The following is a 16,348-nucleotide window of genomic DNA, read 5'->3' on the forward strand; positions in this document are numbered from 1 at the left end:
CCTGGCCTGTGTGACCCATGTAAACCTTAGTGGAGCCTCTGTTCTTTGTATTAAACTGATTTTCTAAAATGTTTTAGCATTTAGCTTCCCTTAAACCTTTTCCAAAACATCATGGATAGTGGGGGAAAGCTGAACTAGATCTTGATGGAACCAGTGATATGAATTAAGAAGGCAAGAGGGTGATCAAAAAGGAGGGTAAAGAGAACACTTAGGTATGGAAAATAATCTGAGAGAGTTAGTTGTTTCTGAGAAACAGCATAAAGTCAGGCTTAGGATCGTCAGAATTTTATGAGCCTTTATAAAGGCTCATAAACTTTGCACTTTAATAGCTTATAAGCTTTGAACTTTTTACATGTGTGTTTTTACTCTTACCCTATTTGTTTGTTGAGGATAGGGAGGAGCCAGGTATAGTTATAGACTGACAATATTTGTCCCTGTGTATCCATCAGTGATGGCAGTAAAAAAGTGAGCTGACCACTTATTCTGTCATGTATGGGAGGCCACCTTGTGTCAGGCAGTGGTATAAAAGTGTTTTATGACTAATTCACAAGGCAGATGAGCAGAAAAGCTGAAATTAGCATATAATTTGATTATTCTTTGAGAAACTAGAATGCCTTGCATCCTAAAAATCTTCAAGCTATTCATCATTACATTAGCTAGTTGCTGCCTTAAAAATATCTCTTCTATGTATTTCTCACTATTGGTTTTGTAGTAAGAATCCATGAATTGAAGTTAGCTTATGTATTTGAGGTATACACACAGGCAAATAACACATCCCTTGAGCATCATGTGCTTCTTTTTTTATGAGGGAATAATAATTTCTGCTTTGCGTACACATGATCTTATAAGATAATCATTAGAATTGAGAGTTTTGTAGAGTATCAAGTACTATTCAACTATTGGTGGTGGTAGTAATAATAATAATAGTAATAAATCCATTACATTGAATTCCAAGTTCCAAGAGAACTTGTACATTGTTTACTGTATAGAATAGTTGTATTATGAGTACCTTAAGTTATATGAAATCAAATATATATGCATGGAAAAAAGTAAAGTCAGAAATACTTTTAAAGGGTAAGAGTAGTTCTCTTTACCATTAAACTTGAGCGTGAAATAACGATCAACATTTGCTTTTCCCTCAGTCTGTCTCAGCCCTTTCAGGCCTCTTCTGTGCTTACTTCCTACCATGCTATACAGTATGGTCCAGTCTCTAAAGGCAAGCCAAGTATTTCTCATCTGGTGCCGAACCGAAGGAACACTGCAAGAGAAAACTCTTTGTAGGCCTTACTGAGTGACAGTATTACAGTGATGTGTCACTCAATGGGATATGTTCTGAGAAATGTGTTATTAGGCCATTTTGTTACTGTGAGAACATTGTAGAGAGTACCACACAACCTAGGTGGTGTAGCCTACTATGCTCCTAGACTATATGGTACAGCCTATTGCTCCTAGGCTATAAACCTGTACTGCATGTTACTGTACTGAATACCTTCAGAAATTGTAATATAATGGTAAGTATGTATCTAAACATATCTAAACATAGAAAAGGTACAGTAAAAATACTGGCATCAAAGCTCCATTAGATCTTACGGGACCACTGTTGTATAATGTGGTCTGTTATTGACCGAATGGTACATGACTGTATATTATACTTCATGAGTAATTTAGGAAAATTTTCTGTGATGATTTTGACTATATGTTATTTCATTGTCCTTATCTTTAGTTCCTAACATCTCCTAAAATATGCCTTATGTACTGGAATTTTGTTGTATTCTATACTTAAGTAAGTTATCTGGAAACAAGTATAAATATATGTTCTCATTTTGTTTTATTTTGAAGTCAGGGTCTCACTCTATTGCTCAGGCTGGAGTACAGTGGCACACACATGGCTCACTGCAGCCTTGACCTCCTGGGCTCAAGAGATTCTCCCCGCCCAGGCTCCCGAGTAGCTGGGACCACAGGTCTGTGCCACAATGCTTGGGCAATTTTTAAAATTTTTGTGGAGATCGGGTCTTGCCACCTTGTCCAGGCTGGTATTGAACTCCTGAACTCAGGTGATCCTCTTGCCTTAGCCTCTCAAAGTGCTGGGATTACAGGCTTGAGCCACTACACCTGTACAGTGCTCTTTATTTTTAATTGAAGTGGTTTAATCTCTCAGCAGCAGTCTTTCCTAAAATAATTGCAAGACAAAGACAAATTCTCAGATTTGATGGCATAAAGATAACAGTCTATATAATCTTACCAAAATCTATTGAAGATAAAAAAAATCATTCAGATCGCTGATTGTTTTGATTTTGTTGATTTTGGGTTGCCAGATTGGCAGTCACTCACCTATTTGTCTTGCCAAAGACAAAATTTTTATTCCCCCCACCTAACCCTTTCCCCAAGCATCTTAAATCAGTTAGTGCTTATTTTGGTATTGATTAGTCAAAAATGAAGATGATAAAGGGGAACTATCTTGCTACTGCTTCACATGACCCTCTTTGTAAGTGATGATTGTAACAATGAGGTGAGGTATTTCTAAAACTAAATAATAAACATCAGTTTTGTGATTTATATAATCCATTTTATATTATCATACCTTGTTCTGATCTTAAATCTCACCAGAATAGTGAGAAACACATAAAGGAGAAGTTTTTAGACAGTATTTTCAAAGCTGGTAAGATGGGGCAAATATAACAAATTGCAAGCCAATTAGTGGTTTAGCAGACCCTCTCTGAAAACCTTTCTGTTTTTTCTATGATCAATTATTTTTATTTTCAGATCAGCTGTTTGCCTATACAGTGAATGCCTAAAGGCAGCATGATAAATTGCTGTAACAATCTTTAAAATGATCAAAATGATTTTAACATCAGAAAGTTCTATCAAACCATGCTTTAGTTTCATAGATTTTGTTTCTCCCTAAACCAACAATCTAATCATCTCAGGAAGTTATGTGTAGTGTATTTCTGTTTTTTTCAGGTCTATGCTTGGGGCTGCGGAGCTTGTCTAGGTTGTGGTTCTTCAGAAGCTACTGCTTTGAGACCCAAGCTTATTGAAGAACTGGCTGCCACAAGAATAGTTGATGTTTCTATTGGAGACAGTCATTGTTTGGCTCTTTCTCATGGTAAAGTCATTTGTTTTTAAGGAAATAGTATTAACTGTTGTCTTGTGAAATGTATTACATTTGAATTTGGCTTTCCTTTTATATAATACTTTATATTTTGTTTTTAGATAATGAAGTTTATGCCTGGGGCAATAATTCAATGGGGCAATGTGGTCAGGGAAATTCCACAGGTCCTATTACTAAACCAAAGAAAGTGAGTGGCTTAGATGGCATAGCTATTCAGCAGATTTCAGCTGGAACATCACATAGTCTGGCATGGACTGCTCTTCCTAGGGACAGGTAAGAGTGCCTATGTTTAAAAAATCTTGTGCGTTTTAACCCAAGAGACACCAATAGAAAGTAGAAACACTAATAAAAACAGAAATAATTGTGCTTTGTTCATAAAATACTCTTATGGACATATATAGTATTGCTTTTTCTCTATCATAGAAATGACATTGGATTTCTTTTGATTTGAATGTTGAGGTTAGACATGTTTCAGAAACAAGAAGTCATACCCAGTATTGAAGACATTGTCTTTTAAACATTTTGAATTCTCTCTCATCTCTACATGCTGATTTAAAAAAATTGAATGGCTGCATATCAAGAGGAACTTAAAATAATCAAAATCAGAACTAGGCTTTAATGATTTAATGTTTAACCGCAGTTAACATTATCTGGTTGCTTTTTGAAATTTTTTTTTTTTTGAAAAAAAAAAAAAATTGTCATACTTTTAAATCAAGGAGGTTACTTTTTGCAGAAACTTAGCTTTTTCCTAAAGTGCTAACTGTGTGTGTTAAGTCAATCAGGTAGGTAAGTTTTAGTTACTATTAGGAGATTGAATTTTAAAGAATGTTTGGGTTATTTCAGATATTTTCAGATACACATGGGCTAATCTATAGCTTAGAATGTATTTTATTTGCATTCTATGCCTTTGACTCAGAGGGTTTTTAAATGATATTCTAACCAATTAAAAGTATTTATCGAAAGTTATTCCTCTAACGCAAAAGTCAAAATAAATAAGTTGAATATAAATAATTTGCTGTTAGCATTAAATATCCAACTTCCCACTTCATATGTAGAGAGTTGGGTCCCAAGATCTTAAAAGTATTCATAAGAAATTTCAGGATTTTGTCTTTTAATAGATTTCAGTATATCACTCTATAGAGTCAGGATATTTTTCTTAATATGAAGTATACATCTTCTGGACTCTTAGAACCAGAGGGGCTTTAGTAGATCATGTGACTCAGCCCTCTGCTTTCAGATGAGTGGACATCCAAACCTTCCAAAACAGGTGGTGGTTGTATGTTTTCTTCTTAAAGATGGCAAATTCTTGGTTCTCCGTAGTCACTAAAATGAAAGCTTTTATCACTTTCATAATCAATAATGTCTTTGTATCTTGTTGAAATCATTTAGCTTTAATGTATATATGTATATATGTACTTTTTGAGATGGATTCTGACTCTGTCGCTCAGGCTGGAGTGCAGTGGTACAATCTCTGCTCACTGCATTGTCTGCCTCCCAAGTTCAAGCAGTTCCCCTGCCTTAGCCTCCCAGGTAGCTGGGACTACAGGCATACACCACCATGCCCGACTAATTTTTATATTTTTAGTAGAGATGGGATTTCACCATGTTGGCCAGGCTGGTCCTGAAGTCCTCACCTCAGGTGATCTGCATTCCTTGGCCTACCAAAGTGCTGAGATTACAGGCATGAGCCACCATGCCCGGCCAATATATGTTTTAATTTTCGTTTTTGATTATGGATAAAAATGTCAATTTAAGACTGTTTTATTATTTTCTTATGTGTCCTTCTAGACAAGTTGTTGCATGGCACCGACCTTATTGTGTAGATCTTGAAGAGAGTACCTTCTCACACCTGCGTTCTTTTCTTGAGAGATACTGTGATAAAATAAACAGTGAGATTCCCCCACTCCCTTTCCCTTCATCAAGGTATGTTATATGTATGTTTTGTATGTGTGTGTGCATGTGTATAAATTATTCCTTTTGAGTTTTGACTTACTGTTCTTTCTTGTTTGTTTTCCCAAATTATGTGGAACTTTTTTATAATCTAGAAAAGAGCTAAACTTAGTTACTTATTGATAATAACTTCTAGGAAAAAGTTACTCATAATTTCACAAATCATGTTTTAAAAATTACTGTTGTTCGTGACTTGACAATTTTTTTTTTTTTTTTTTTTTGAGACAGAGTCTTGCCCTGTCACCCAGGCTGAAGTGCAGTGGCATGATCTCAGTTCACGCCAACCTTTGCCTCCCAGGTTCAAGTGATTTTCTTTCCTCAGCCTCCTGAGTAGTGGGGATTACAGGCACCTGCCATCACACTGACCTAATTTTTGTATTTTTAGTAGAGACGGGGTTTCACCATGTTGGCCAGGCTGGTCTCAAACTCCTGACCTCAGGTGATTGACCCACCTCGGCCTCCCAAAGTGCTGGGATTACAGGCATGAGCCACTGCATCTGGCCAGCAAAATTTTTGAAGTGAAAAAAATGTTACCCAAACTGGATAGCACATGCACTTTTATGTTCCAAAAATTCATAGAAATTTATTTGGTTTCAGAGAACACCACAGTTTTCTCAAGCTGTGCCTGAAGCTACTTTCAAATCACCTTGCTCTTGCACTTGCGGGAGGGGTAGCTACCAGCATTCTCGGGAGGCAGGCAGGTCCACTTCGAAATTTGCTCTTCAGACTGATGGACTCAACTGTCCCAGATGAAATCCAAGAGGTAAGAGAATAGGACTTGTGAATCTATCTCAAATCACATCTTTCTCTGAGATTTTAGCTATACAATATATTCAACTGTACGTTGAACAATTTCAATTGGATGTTGTTTCTCTTACTCCTGTTTTCTTGGTGAGAGTATTTTTTGTTAACTCATCCTTTGAGACAAAGGTCAGATGCCATCTCTAAGAAACTTTTTATTCCTGCCCTCCCACCAGATTTGGTTTTTCTTGTGTATGTTCTCATTACATCACATTGTATTCTAGTCTAGTTGCTTATTTATAAACATGTCACTCTTTTTTCACGAGAAGATGAGTTCCTGAGGGCAAGGAGCTAGTGCATGGGCTTGGTCAGTAGTAGTAACTGAATAAGTGGACTGGGTCATCTACTAGAACTGTTCACCAGAGCTAAGGAGAGAAAGGTCAGGTTAAGGAGGAAGAAGTGGCCTAGAATAGAATACTGATTATAAATAAGGAGAGTATAGTTTGAAAAAGAATATTTAGTATTATAATACAATATTAAATTTGGGGGAAACTTAAAAATAAATATTTGTAATACAAAATACAGAAAATAAACTCTTTTGGCAGGTAATAATAGAAAGTACAGTAATTTTTAAACCAGTGCACTCCTAAATTATCAATGGATCAAATAAAGAAATTACAAGATAAATTTTTAAATACTTAAGATTAATGAAAACAAAATTTGAACATACCAAAACTCATGAAATGCAGCTAAAGCTGTGCTTGGAGGAAAATTTATAGCTTATAAACATCTGTATTTTAAAAAAAAGAAATATATCGAATCAGTAGTTTAACCTTCTACCTTAAGAAATTAGAAAAAGAAGAGCCAACTCAACCCAAAGCAAGTAGAAAGAAGGAACTAATGTAGATTAGAGTGAAATTTAAAAAATGAAGAATAGAAAAACAGTTGAGGAGATCAAGGAGACTAAATGTTCGTTCTTTGAAAAGACAAAATCAACAAATCTCTGGCTGGACTAACCAAGAAAAAACAGAGAGGACTTAAATTACTCAAATCAGGAATGAAAGATGAGATATTACTACTGACATTACAGAAATCAAAAGGGAAATTGAGAGGCAGAGTAAGATGGTGGAATAGAAGGCTCCACTGATCATTCCCCCTGCCAAGGGTACCAGTTTAACAACTCTACACAGAAAAAAGCACCTTCATGAGAACCAAAAATCAGGTGAGCACTTACACTACCTAGTTTTAACTTCATATTGCTGAAAGAGGCGCTGAAGAGATAGAAAAAACAGTCCTGAATTGGCAGTGCCACTCCTCTCCCTGCAGCAGTGGCACTGTGGTGCAGAGAGTGTCTCTGGGTGCTGGGGGAGGGAGAAAACAGCAATTGTGAGGCATTGAACTCAGTGCTATCCTGTTAGAGAAGAAAGGAAAACGGGACCAAACTCAGCTGACACCAGTCCACAGAGGGAGCATTTAAACCAACCCTAGCCAGAGGGGAATTGCTGATCTCAGTGGTCTAAATTTGAATTCCTGCAAGGCTCACCACTGAGGGCTATAATGCTGTGTGTCTCCAAATAAACTTGAAAGGCAGCCTAGGCCAAAAGGACTGCAACTCTTAGGCGAGTCCTAGTGCTGAACTGATCCCAGAGACAGTGGACAGAGGGGCACGTGACATACGGAGACACCAGCTGGGGTAACCAAGGGAGTGCTGGCTCACCCCCCACCACCCCGACCCCAACGCCAGGCTACACAGCTCATGGCTCCAAAAGAGACCCCTTTCTTCCACTTGAGAGGGAAGACTGGGCAGGACTTTGTCTTGCGTCTTAGATACCACTTGATCACAGCAGGATAGGGGACCAGTCAGAGTCACAAAGCTCCCCGTTCCAGGTGCCAGCTCTCAGATGACATTTCTAGACATACCCTGGGCCAGAAGGGAACCCACTGCCTTGAAGAAAAGGACTCAGTACTGGCCACATGCATCAGCTGCTAACTTAAGATCCCATGGGCTGTGAATAACCAGCATTGATACCCAGCTACTACGTCAAGGACTTTGTGTGAGGCTCTGAGACTTTCTGGCTTCAGGTACCAGCACAGCCACGGAGGGATAGAGTACCAGATACACTCTTGGGATCCCTGATTCCAGGACTTGATTCTTAGATGGCATTTCTAGACCTGCCCTGGACTACAGAAGAACCCACTGCCCTGAAGGGTGAGTCCCGGGCCAGGCAGTATTCACCATAAGCTAACTTAAGAATCCCTGGGCCTTAAGCTTAAGGGAACATTGATGCCTGTCTGGCAATACTCCTTGTGGCCTGGGGTGGTGGTAGCTATTGGGGTGAGGCTCGTCTAGCTTTGGAAGGGGAGGCACGAATGAAAAAGACTGTGTTTTGTGGTTTGAGTGTCAGCTCAGCCATAGTACAATAGAATACTGGGTAGACCTCTACGGTTTTTGACTCTAGTCCCTGACTCCCAGATGGCACCTCTAGACCCACCTGAGGCTTGGGGGACCTTGCTCCCCTGAAGGAAAGGACATGGCCTCGCTGGCTTTTCCACTGGCTGATTGTGGAACCACAGAGCCTTGAGCGAACATAGGCAATAGCCAGGGAGTGCTTACGGCAAGCCTTGGGTGAGACCCAGTGCTGTGCTGGTGCTTTGCTGGATTCAGGTCCGACCCAGTGTAGTCATAGTGGTGGTGGCCGCAGGGGTGCTTGTGTCACTCCACCCCCAGCTTTAGGTGGCTGAGGAGAGAGAGAGAGAGAGAGAGACACTGAGACTGTTTGGGAGAAAGTAAGGGAAGAGAACAAGAGTCTCTGCCTGATAATCCAGAGAATTCTCCCAGATCTTGTCCAAGACCATCAAGGTGGTACCACTACGAGGCTGCAAGAACCACAATGTTATTAAAGCAGATACAGTTTAGATCACAACACCCAAGTCCTTTAAAATATCTGGAAAGCCCAAGGTATATCTGGAAAGCCCAAGAAGGATGGGTACAGATAAGCCCAGACAGTGAAGACTACAATAAATACCTAACTCTTCAATATCTACTAGCATCCACACCATCCATGACCTAACCAAATGAACTAAATATGGCACCAGGGACCAATCCTGGAGAAACAGATTTGTGACCTTTCAGACAGAAAATTCAAAATATCTGTATTGAGGAGAGTCAAAGAAATTCAAGATAGCACTGAGAAGGAATACAGAATCCTATCAGATAAATGTAACAGATTAAAATAATTTAAAAGAATCAAGTGGAAATTCTGGAGCTGATAAATGCAGTTGGCATTTCGAAGAATGCCTCAGAGTCCTAATTGGAATTGATGGCAGAATAAATAATTAGTGAGCTTGAAGACAGGCTATTTGAAAATACACAATCAGGCTGGGCGCGGTGCCTCACGCCTGTAATCCCAGCACTTTGGGAGGCCAAGGTGGGCGGATCACAAGGTCAAGAGATAGATGCCTTCCTAGCCAACATGGTGAAACCCCATCTCTACTAAAAATACAAAAAAAAATTAGCTGGATGTGATGATATGAACTGATGTGGGGAAAGTTATAGCCTTCAATATTAAAAAATTATCTTGGCCAGGAACAGTGGCTCATGCCTGTAATCCCAGCACTTTTGGTGGCCAAGGTGGGCGGATTACTTGAGACCAGGAATTGAAGATCAGCTGGCCAATATGCAAAACCCCTTCTCTATTAAAAAATACACACACAAAAAAATCTGGAAATGTTTTGTCGATTGCCTCTTCATTGTTTTCTGTGTTCTTTCTTTCTCTCTGGAACTCATTATTGGGATACTTGACCTCCTGAGCCAGTCCTCCTAATTTTCTTGTGTTTTCCTTCCTGTTTTCCGTCTTTTTCCCCCCTCTACTTTATAAGAAATTTAATTCTATGTTCTACCCCTTCTATTGAGATTTTTCTCTTTCTTTTATCTTTTTAATTTATAAGAGCTCTTCATTCTCGAAGTGTTCCTTTTTTAATAGCCTTCCATTCTGACTTACATTTTTGAAGATACTATTTTTTGTTCTTGTTTCTCCCTGTGTACTTTCTTTGTTTAATTAGACCATTTCTGTTAGTTTTAGTCTCTTTCAAAATAAAGGCTTTCCTCAAATTTCTAATAACCTTTGACTTCCCAATAATGGGTAAGAGTGTGATGCTATCGCTGGGCGTGGTGGCTCATGCCTCTAATCCCAGCACTTTGGCAGGCTGAGGTGGGCAGATCACCTGAGGTCAGGAGTTCAAGACCAGCCTGGCCAACATGGTAAAACCCCGTCTCTACTAAAACTACAAAAATTACCTGGGCATGGTGGCGCATCCCAACTACTTGGGAGGTTGAGGCAGGAAAATTGCTTGAACAGAGGTGGAGGTTGCTGTGAGCCGAGATCGTGCCACTGCATTCCAGCCTGGGAGACGAGAACAAGACTCCATCTCAAAAAAAGAAGTGTGATGCTGAAAGGCTGATTGATGCTAAAAATTCTCTACACAGGGATGAGGTTTATCTAATTTATTGTAGATTGATGTGGCTGGGCTGTATTTTAGGGGAAGGTAACATTTCATGCCTGTCACTTAAAGTCTTTTCTACTGGGCTAGTGAGATTCTTCAAAGGAAGGCTCTTCTAAGCTACTGCCAGAAGGTATAAACCTGAGTGACAATCATCTGGTGGGGAAAAAGTTTAGGAGTCTCAATATTCAGAATGAACACTTTGTCTTAAAATCACCCAATTTCAGTTTGGTATTCCTGCCTTCAACTGTGCCTGTTACCTTAACCAGTTTTCAACCAATCCTGTTTTGAGCTCTTCCTTTGTTCCCTCTTGCAGAAGTGTATGAGCCTCTAGGAATTCTACAGTATAAATCGAAGTGTTGTTTGGTTTTTCTCATTTTTGACTTAGGGTGTAGCCATTTCAGGTCTTTTAAGTCAGTTACCCTTAATCTGTTCCTTTCTGTTTCCAAAATTTTGATGCTGATTTTCCTTTACCATTTTGGGCAGGGGAGTCTTTTTGAATTATCTGCCCAACCCTTGCCCATTGTTTTAGATGGCCTTTTGGAAACAGAATATGTGCACTCAGTTCTTAATACTTAGTCACCTTTGTTGAATTTCCACAGCTAAAATTTGATTTTACTTTTGATTTTAGCTTTATTTTAGTTTGAGTAGAGTAACCTGAGAAAGTCATTAAAGATTTGTTCTGTTCTTAACTGTGTTAGAGGACACATGCTTTTTGATGGAAGGGTTATTCTTCTTGTGTACTTGAATATTTCAATCATTATAGTAATTCAAAGAATTATTAATAGAACATTGACTTATAGAAAAATTGAGTATTAGAACTGACAGGCACTATGGATTTTATCTAGTCCAACACTGTTTTTACTGATAAAGAAGCCATGACCCAGAGAAGTTATGAGGCCTACGATAATGCAGCTACTATTCCTTATGCCGTTCCCACTACCTGGACCTTTGTCTAGCCAGGTCCTACTAATTCTGTAATTCTTAAATGCCTGATCCTCAGGGAGATCTTCCATGAGCCCATAGGCCATGTTAATTGCCATGTTTGTGTGTTCAGGCAAGTTCCTGCACCCTTTTACTTTCCCTATGTGACTCCTTTCACATTTATACTTTCTTGCTCAGGGTCTTTCTTTCCCATTAGACTGTAGGCTCATGAAAGCAGAGATTTTGTCTTACTCATTTCTGCACCCGAATCATTTTACACAGAGCCTTACCAGGCTGAATGCTATAGCATCAACACTAAATATTTGTTGGTTGATGATTAGTTATTTAGTGGCAAATCCAAAATATTTATTCATAGCTTTCTTAAAGGCATCTGAAGGAGGACTTACATGCTTTCTTTTTTATCATGCCATCTTTTTTAGACTTAACATGATCCTAATAGTGAATTCACTTTAAGTGTGTTTTTATTAAAAACTAAGAACCAGGCCAATCAGTACACTTTTCTCTCTTGATTTTAGGTGGTAATTGAAACTTTGTCAGTGGGAGCAACCATGCTGTTACCTCCATTACGAGAACGGATGGAATTACTTCATTCTCTTTTACCTCAAGGGCCTGATAGATGGGAAAGCTTATCTAAAGGACAGGTAGGCCTTTGCTTACTATGTAAGTAAATCAGCAGTATCATAAAAATTTGAACTGAGAAGGAAATAAAACTAATCAATTGCCATGTGTTCATGGAGCATAAGTACTTGATGGGCCTAGTAAATCCTGGTTATTTAATGTTTTATGCTGGAAGAATTCCCAGGTGTCTAACAACCTTAGGTGAAGCAAGTGATAATTTATTATTTGGGGCTAATTATTAGAATAAGGACTAATTTTTCCAGTGTTTCTTATGGTACTAAGCCAGACACTGTGGTTTATTTGTAGTATGCTGAGTTGAAATCAATTGCATGTGCTGCTGTTGGTTCCATGCTGAGAACTTTGTCTGAAATTGTTTGTATAAAAAGTATAGATGACCATTAGGAAAAAGTATTTGATGATATGAGTATACTTATTTTTTCCATTTTTATCTTTGAGCAATAGTACCTTTTGCTCAACCAAGTAGAAGTTATCAGATTCAGAGATACAGATTTTAGGAAAAAAAATTGGTACTTATTTGCAGTAAAATATTTATTGATACTTTTCTTTCTTTTTAAATCTTTTTTAGGGACAGTCTTGCTCTGTCACCCACGCTGGAGTAGGGTGGTGCAATCATGGCTCACTCTAACCTTGAACTCCTGGAGCTCAAGGGATCCTACTGCTTTTTCCTCTGGAGTAGCTAAGACTGCTGGCATGTGCCACCACACCTGGCTTATTTTTTTATTCTTATTTTTATAGCTGTGGGGTCTTGCTGTATTTCCCAGGCTGTTCTTGAACTCCTGGCCTCAAATGATCCTCCTGCTTTGGCTTCCCAAAGTGCTGGGATTATAGGCATGAGACCACTGTGCCTGGCCCACAGATGATGATGATTATTTTTTTTTTTTTTGAGACAGGGTTTTTGCTCTGTCATCCAGGCTAGAGTGCAGTGGCATGATCACGGCTTACTGTAGGCTCAACCTCCTGGGCTCAAGTGATTCTCCCACCTCAGTCTTCTGAGTAGCTGAAACTACAGGTGTGCACCACCACGCTCAGCTAATTTTTGTATTTTTTGTAGAGGGGGTTTCACTATGTTGCCCATGCTGATCTTGAATTCCTGGACTCAAGTGGATCCGCCTGCCTTGGCCTCCTAAAGTGCTGTGATTACAGGCATGAGCCACTGCACCCAGCCTACAGATGATTTTTAACGAGTATTTTGCATTAGTTTAGATTTCAAGTGATTTATTTTAAATGTTAGGATAAGTAGTTGTCATTGGTAATGTCACGCTGTAGAATCGTGTGTCATACTATTTATTGGCATTTCGTACTCCTCTCTACTTATAGTACTAAAGTATTATGCATAGTATGCTATGTTAGCTTAGAGATTTAGGTATTATAATGAAGACTAAAATAAAAACCTATAAATTGTATTTTCCTAAATCCCATTTCCTAAATGGGATTAATTGGGTAGTTTTTATAATTACATACTTCCTGAAGATGATTGTTTAATAAGATACTAAGTGGATTAGTGTAGTTTTTTTCTGGGATCCTTTTGTTTTATTTTCTAGTGCATATTATGTTAGTTACTTGTGCATATTTTATTGTTCTTTAGAGAATGCAACTGGATATCATTCTGACAAGTTTGCAAGATCATACCCACGTAGCCTCCCTACTTGGCTATAGTTCACCCTCTGATGCAACTGACCTGTCTTCTGTGTGTACTGGCTACGGAAATCTGTCAGATCAACCTTATGGCACTCAGAGCTGCCATCCAGATACCCACCTGGCTGAAATTTTGATGAAGACCCTCTTAAGAAATTTAGGATTTTATACAGTAAGTTGTTCTTTCGTTGTAGTAAAAGAAGAATAAAGGGGTAGGGATCTCTTTAGTCAAGGTAATTTGACATTTAAACACCTTTGATAGAAATTAAACTCTAGACCTCTCTCCCCCAAGGGGAAAAACAATATTTCAGGTTTTCTGAAATATTGTGGGTACCAAATAACATGTAATTGAGAAGTTCAAAGGGATTTATTTTAGAATTTTACCAGATTTTTCTGATATTGTAGAATAATAAACAGAATAAAATAGTCAAGAACATTTTTAGAGAGAAGAATAATGAGCAAGGCATTAACCTTGCCAGACATAATCTTATAATGAAACAATGTACATAGTACTGAATGAGAATAGGTTGGTCAGTAGGATAGAGGACAGTGGAGCTTATAGCTTTCCCTGTATTAGGATGCCATTAATTCTGAATCTCTAGTGTTTCTTAAATTCATCTTTTTTTCCTGCCATTTCTTTGAGTTCTAAGCCAGATCATTATGATTCAGTGCTAATGGTGTTACAGCTGTTGTCACTATTGCTGGTCTCTTCTCAGCATCTCACTGCTGGAATAACTTTGTATTAAATAACTTCTTTATATTAAAGAATACAACTTCTTTGTATTAAATTAAAACTCCTTCAGGCCAGGTGCGGTGGCTTATGCCTATAATCTCAGCACTTTGGGAGGCTGAGTTGGGTGGATCACCTGAGGTCAGGAGTTTGAGATCAGCCTGGCCAATATGGTGAAACCCCATCTCTACCAAAAATGCAAAAATTAGCCAGGCGTGGTAGCTGGCACCTATAATCCCAGCCACTCAGGAGGCTGAGGTGGGAGAGTTGCTTGAACCCGGGAGGCAGAGGCTGCAGTGAGCTGAGATCGTGCCATTGCACTCCAGCCTGGGTGATAGAGCGAGACCCTGTCTCAAAACAACAACAACAACAACAGCAACACCCTTCAAACCCTTTATCATTGGCTCACACACCATTCTTATCTGAGCTCATCCTTTTCCAGAATTGTACATTGTACACCTATTTCCTGTTGTTTTTCTCTACCAATCTGTGATGTAAGACTTGACTATTCTAGGAAACCTTGCCCAAATAACCCCATCTAGCCAGAGATGTGTATAACTACACATCTCTGTACTCATCAGCACTTACAGGATCAGAGTGTACTGTGCAACTTAACTTTGAATTGTTTGTGTATCAATTCATATTGTTTCCTATGGCTCTTCAGGGCTTGGTCTATGTACTCTTTTTCTTCCAATACAAGTCTTAGCGCTCTGTCCCACCCACATTAAAAGGCTAATCACTAAGTCAGAGTGAAAATTCTTCCTACAAAATTCTTTTCTTTCAGGTTTAAGAATGTAAATTTAATCTGATGTTAAGGAGTAATGGCTGCAAATGGATAAGAACAATGTTGTGTATATAGCCATTTGTTAATGACCAAAACTTTTCCCCAAAGTTACAGGGAATGTTACAACAAAGTTGTAAGGAATATTAGGGCTGAGGCAGATTTATATATTAATGGAAATGGAAATAAAATACTAACTGCTTTTGGGTTGAAATAATAAATTAATGTCTCTTTCTGATGTGATTTAAACCAAATTTGTTCTAAGATTTTAAAATAAGAGTACTAATTAACAACTTATAGCAAGGGCCCTACAGTTTTCCCATATTCTATCTTGTATAGTGTATACATAGACCAAATTTTCTTCTAAAGGTATTCAGCACATGATTATTTACAGGAAATAAAGTTGGAAATAGCAGAAATATCTAAAAATAGAGGAGTGGTTAGTAATTTATGGTATATGTGTTCAATGGAATATTATATTTTGTATATACATGGTTTATGAAAATGGGTTATGATTCCATTGGAAAAGAGCAGATTAAAAATAGAATATGCAGTACAATATTATGAAAAATATTTTAAAAGGACAAAATCAGGAAAGAAATACACCAAAAAATATTATAGTAGCAGCCATTTTCTTTGAGTGGTTGTTTAAATGGTGCTTTTAACTTCTTTTTTTTTTTTTTTTGAGATGGAGTCTTGCTCTGTTGCCCAGACTGGAGTGTGCAGTGGCACCATCTCGGCTCACTGCAAGCTCCGTCTCCCGGGTTCACGCCATTCTCCTACCTCAGCCTCCAGAGTAGCTAGGACTACAGGCGCCTGCCACTACGCCCGGCTAATTTTTTGTGTTTAAATAGTAGAAACTAAAACTGCATTAGCCAGGATGATGTCAATCTCCTGACCTCGTGATCTGCCCGCCTCAGCCTCCCAAAGTGCTGGGATTACAGGCGTGAGTCACTGCACCCGGCCTCTTTTAACTTTTTAAAATAGAGTTTTGATATTTTCTAAATATACTAAGCATCTCTTTTTAAAAAATATTTTTAACTTGAAGTAATTTAAAACTCACGAGGAGTTACAGGAATCATTCAAAGAATTCCCCTGTGCTCTTCAGCCAAATTTGTTTTCTCTCTCTAAATCATTTGAGAGTAAATTGCAGATGGCTGGCTGCCCCTAAGTATTTAAGCATATATTAAGTATGTATTTTTAAAAAACCAGGACATTTTCTTACGTAACAGCAGAATAATTATTGAATTCGGAAAATTTAACATTGATACAGAACTGTTATTTAATATATAGTCTACATTTACATTTCTACAGT

At 38.3% G+C, this 16,348-nt stretch overlaps 1 protein-coding gene and 1 long non-coding RNA gene across 12 annotated transcripts in view; one reads left to right on the plus strand and one right to left on the minus strand.

Annotated features, from left to right (window-relative positions):
* LOC105488799 (HECT and RLD domain containing E3 ubiquitin protein ligase family member 1) overlaps positions 1–16,348 on the plus strand; it is a 223,402-nt gene that overhangs the window by 87,803 nt on the left and 119,251 nt on the right. For all 11 annotated transcript variants that reach the window (XM_011753240.3, XM_011753230.3, XM_011753281.3 and 8 more), the window contains exons 9-14: positions 2,962–3,106; positions 3,214–3,385; positions 4,901–5,035; positions 5,660–5,825; positions 11,764–11,889; positions 13,473–13,694. In XM_011753240.3, coding sequence (XP_011751542.2) covers positions 2,962–3,106; positions 3,214–3,385; positions 4,901–5,035; positions 5,660–5,825; positions 11,764–11,889; positions 13,473–13,694 — 966 coding nt within the window. The remainder of the gene's footprint in view (positions 1–2,961; positions 3,107–3,213; positions 3,386–4,900; positions 5,036–5,659; positions 5,826–11,763; positions 11,890–13,472; positions 13,695–16,348) is intronic.
* LOC139364454 (uncharacterized) overlaps positions 1–16,348 on the minus strand; it is a 114,714-nt gene that overhangs the window by 54,419 nt on the left and 43,947 nt on the right. The gene's annotated exons all lie outside the window — the stretch shown is intronic.

The sequence above is a fragment of the Macaca nemestrina genome, chromosome 7 (assembly GCF_043159975.1).
Source record: "Macaca nemestrina isolate mMacNem1 chromosome 7, mMacNem.hap1, whole genome shotgun sequence".
Classification (NCBI taxonomy): Eukaryota; Metazoa; Chordata; class Mammalia; order Primates; family Cercopithecidae; genus Macaca; species Macaca nemestrina.